The following is a 4,647-nucleotide window of genomic DNA, read 5'->3' as shown; positions in this document are numbered from 1 at the left end:
CTCCCATATGGTAGACTGACGCCCTAACCGCTGGGCCAAAGTCCGTTTCCCTCCTCTGTGTTCTTCTCCTGTGTGTTTCCTGGGGTTCCAGCATCCAAAACTCTAACACCTCTACCATATAGTTTTCTGAGTTCCCACCCACTGATGGGGACGCAACATCCTACTTACGTGGCCCAATCAAAGTCTTAATCATAATTTAATCAAGTAAAAGCGAAACCTCTGAATCTAATACAATCTAATATGCCCAGAGGAAGAGACCAGTTCACAAACATAATTGAATATCTATTTTTGGAACTCATAAACAATATCAAACTGTTACACAGGACAAGAATCCTTGATGTTCTGAATAATAGGGAAAACAAGGGCCCAGGGACCTTAGAGGGGGGCCTGAAGCAGGCCCTGGGATCTGGGGCACTCTGACCTGAAATCCCCACAATGGTGTGTTTCTATGGAGACAGCAACTCCTCAAGAGATTTTCTGATGGAAGAAACAAGCAACCTCTGCTGCTTCTGTATAGTCAAGCCCAGCATCCAAGGCCATTGCCCACTCTGCTCTTTCCCTCGCCCTTTGGGAGAGAAGAACAGAAGACTGATAATCCAAAGGCCTGGGTTCGACTCTTACCTCTGTCAACAACTCAGAACCTGGGCAGGTTGCTCTGCTCAGCTGAGCCCGTTTACAGATCTGAGAAGCGGCATGAAGACCTCAACTTCCCAGAGCAGCGGATGTCTGTCCATGTTGGTACCATCAGTACTGGTCCCTTTCCCCTGGGGTTCCAAGACAGAAGGCCAGTGTGGGTGACAGAGGACTTTATTAGAGTTTATCCCTTCTACATCCATAGGTCCAAGAATACATAATTTAAAAGCCCTGGGGTGTAGGGGGTAGAGGTCACTTCTTGGCTGCTTCTGCCTCAGCTGCCAAATCTGCCTCTTTCTGAGCAGCCAGAAATACGGCTCGCTCCTTCTGGAAAGCTGCCAGTTCCTCTGAACTGAGGCTGCAGGTATAGAAAAAACAGACAACAGGTGAGTGGTTGGTCACTGGTAGGGACTCACAAGTGCCCATGTCATTGTCTCAGGACCCAGTTTTCCCAGCCCTTTCTCCCCATTTTGACATCCCAGCCTCCCTATCTGCTTATCTGTACTCTCTGCCAAGAATACCACACACACATGCACACCCCACCTATTTTCTTCTTATCAAAGCCCTACTCATCCTTTGAGGCCTCAACTGCATCCCAGTTCAGATTAATAGGCTCCTCCTCTTTGCTCCAAACACAGTTTGTACAAGTAGGTCACGGGCTGGGCATGTGTGTCTCCCCTAGGGTGGGGATGAGATTTACTTATCTCTGAACACTCAGTAAAAGTGAAGGTTTGAGAAAAGCCCAGTCCCCCCCACTCCAGGCCTAACCCTACTCCTCCTGGGAAACAACCAACAGCCTCAGTATGGCACAACAGAAGCAGCAAGAGGCCAGGCCCCTCCTACCCATCACCATACCTCAGGAAAACAATTCCTGAGATTATCCGAAGCCCCATGAGAAGGGTCCCCTGCTCCACTTCTCACGACAATCCTTGTCCTGGCTGATTCCCCACCCCCAGAAGTCCTTACCGACGCATCAGACAAAATCAGGACAAAATCAAGAACCCTCCTCTCTGGTCCCCAAAAACCACACTGACCCTCCAGCAGTCTAATGCTCCATTTATGGATCTGCATTCTGTGAGCACTTTAGGAGCAGAGCAAACATGGCTGCCTCATTCCCAGCTGTATCCAATGTTCAGAGCAACGCCTAACACACACAAGTATATAATAACTGTATTCTAAATGAATGAATGAGGCTGCCCTGCCCCCACAACCCTCCAAGAATCTAAGGTCCTCTGACTTAGAAGCTGACTCTCCCACTGTAATAGGCCCTCTCAGCTTTGCCCCAGAAATAAGACTTTTCTGGACCTGCCCCTCACAGCCTGCCTCCCCAAGGCACTCACTCCTTCACCACACGAATGCCCAGGGAACGGGCAGAGCCGATGATGGAGCGGACAACAGAGGACAAGGGCACGTCCTGCAGGGCAAAGGCGTCATCCTGAGCTTTGATGCGGGCAATCTCATACACGTGCTTCAGGGTCACCAGGCCTGCCACCTCTTTCCCTGGAAGGAAGGAACAAGAAGCCCTTCAGCTGTCACTGCTTCTTTCCAAGACAGGAAAATTCAGCTCGCCCCAGCCTTCACCTGTCTGCCGGGCCCCCTTCTCAATTCCAGCAGCTGCCTTCAGAAAGTAGGAAACAGTGGGTTGTCCAATCTTGATTTCAAATGTCCTGTCAGGCTTATCAGATAGAAGATATATGAGATATTTCTCCCTGCTTCCCACAGCCCCAGCTGCCCCAGCCCAGGAAACCTCTAACTTCCTGCCCAGATTCCATTCCATCTACTCACCTCCCCATCATCTATCATGTCCCTTTAACACCACAAAGCCACAGGGAAAATGAAATCAGCAGTAAACTTTCCTGTCACCTCTATTCCAGGTCAAATTCTGCTCTGGAAGCCCCAAGAAAACGGAGGAGCAAAGGAAGGTACTGCAACAGGGCAGGGCGTGGTAAAAGATAGGATAGGTCCCAGTCTTCACTGTGTAAATGGGGGAAATGGAGCTCAGACACAGGAAAGGACTTGCCGAATAGCAATCCCACTTGGCCAGTCCCAGGGCCAAGGGAAGATGGGGTGTTGGGGGAAGAGAAGAGGAATGTTGGAGATCAGAGTTCTGATTCTGTACCTTCACAAAAATCTTAGTAGGCAAAGGAATGCCTTCTATGATGTCCTTTGTCTTCTCGTTGAATTCCTTGCAGAATTGGCTGATGGAAACGCCTCGCTGTGAGGGAACCATAGGAGATGGGTGTTAGGGGTGAGGGGTGGACGGGGAGGGGTGAGGACCGGTTTCCTATCACTCAGGAGACTCTTCTTGTTCCTCCTAAGTCTCCTGTTCTCTATGTTCCCAACCCCCTTTCCTCAGAGCCCAGATTCAACTACCACTTTAAGTGCTAGGGATTTGCATATATCATCTCACTTTATCCTCACAGGCCACTGAGGCACGGTTGAGGACGCTGAGGCTCAGAGCGGCTCTGTGACTACCAGAAGCACATAAAGCGCGCGAAGCGGAGCCAAGCTTTGAACCGAGACCTCCTGGGCCCCAGAGCCCGCACCCTCTACCATCCGCCCGCGGAACTCGCCCCCAGCCTCCCGCTCCTCCCACGCTGGCTCCTGCCGCAGCCGTACCTGACCGAGAATGGGGCCTAGTGGGGGCCCAGGCATGGCCTGGCCTGCCCGCACGATGGTCCGAATCACACCTCCGGCCTCGGGCTTTTTGAGGGCCCGAGTGGCCCGGCTTAGTTTCGACATGAAGCGGGGCTCAGGGACTCAGTTCACAGTAGCGGCAAGATGGGCGCCGCCATCTTGAGGCAAAGGTCAAGGGGCCTCATGTCAGGGTAGGGCAGGTGCGGCCAACAAATCACAGCATTGCTTCAGTTCTTCTGTTCACCAACGAATAAGACAAGACGAATAAGACGGAGAGGAAGAACTCTTAACTTACTTTCTTCAGATAAGAAAAGGACTCGAATGACCCCAGTACACACATTTCGACAGGAGCGAGCACAGGCAATGCCTCGGACAGCTAAAGGGGGCGGGGTTGTCGGAAAAAACCTTGCTACCTGCACAGCATTGTGGGTATGGTAGTTTCGACCCTTCCTGCCTGTCTAGCGTATTGACATGCGCTGCGGAGCCATCTGCTGGACATAGGGATAAACGTTGGGTTTGAAAGGACTCAAAAGCCGGTCCTCAGAGACATGTCTCTTTACTTCCTGAACCTCCGTTTGCTCATCTGTTGTTGACAAACAGTATGGTTAAGAGTATTGTGGTAGTTTGAAATTTTAAGTACCCCATTCCTGTGGCTATAAACCCATTGTAAATAGGACCTACTTCAGGTAAGGTGGGACCCTCCTCATTCAGAATGGCTCTTAATCCTCTTACTGGAGTTCTTTATAAATGGGATGAATACACCGAGAGACCTAGAGACAGAAAGCCTTGGAAGCAAGAAGTTGAAAGCAACAAGACCCGGAAAAGAAGGGAGAGACCAGTGGATGCCCTCATGTGCCTTGTCATGTGGCAGAGGACCAAAGGATCACCGGCAGGCAGTCTCCAGGAAGAAAGCGTTGCCTTGATGATGCCTTGCTTTGGACATTTTTCTCAGTATCTAAACTGTAAGCGAAGTAATTCCCATTGTTGAGCCAAATCATTTCATATATCTGCTTTCAGCCACTTAGGAAACTAAAACAAGTATAGACCCTGGAAGCCAACTGCTCCTCTTGCTGGTTTTGACTTTGATCAAGTTACTTAATTTATGTGCTTGATTTCCTCACCTCTACAATGGGGATTATAATATGTTGCACCTACCTCTCGGGACGTTGTAAGGATTGAGTTAGCAAAATGTTTTAAACAGTGCCTTGTGTCTAGTAAGCATGTGTTGTTTTTATTAATCTTTGTACAATGGAGACAAGCCCTAAACAGATATGTTGGGAGGCTTCACAGGCCTAGAACACATTTGATACCTAGTGTCTAATAAAATAAGCTAGCATTTTATTATAGCACTTAATGTTTTGTTTTTTTTTTTTTTTT

General features: G+C 49.4%; 1 protein-coding gene across 1 annotated transcript; it reads right to left on the bottom strand.

Moving 5' to 3' along the window:
- Positions 1-791: 791 nt before the first annotated feature.
- Positions 792-3,457, bottom strand: MRPL11 (mitochondrial ribosomal protein L11). The gene is made up of 5 exons (XM_004463607.4): positions 3,253-3,457; positions 2,753-2,848; positions 2,215-2,308; positions 1,974-2,133; positions 792-991 (listed from the first exon to the last, which is right to left on the bottom strand). Exons 1-5 carry the CDS (start codon positions 3,373-3,375, stop codon positions 886-888), a joined length of 579 nt encoding a protein of 192 aa, XP_004463664.1. The 5' UTR covers positions 3,376-3,457; the 3' UTR covers positions 792-885.
- Between the last annotated feature and the right edge of the window lie 1,190 nt (positions 3,458-4,647).

This window comes from Dasypus novemcinctus, chromosome 10, assembly GCF_030445035.2.
Source record: "Dasypus novemcinctus isolate mDasNov1 chromosome 10, mDasNov1.1.hap2, whole genome shotgun sequence".
NCBI lineage: Eukaryota > Metazoa > Chordata > Mammalia > Cingulata > Dasypodidae > Dasypus > Dasypus novemcinctus.
Note: the sequence above shows the minus strand (reverse complement) of the source record. Positions and strands in the feature narration are given on the sequence as shown.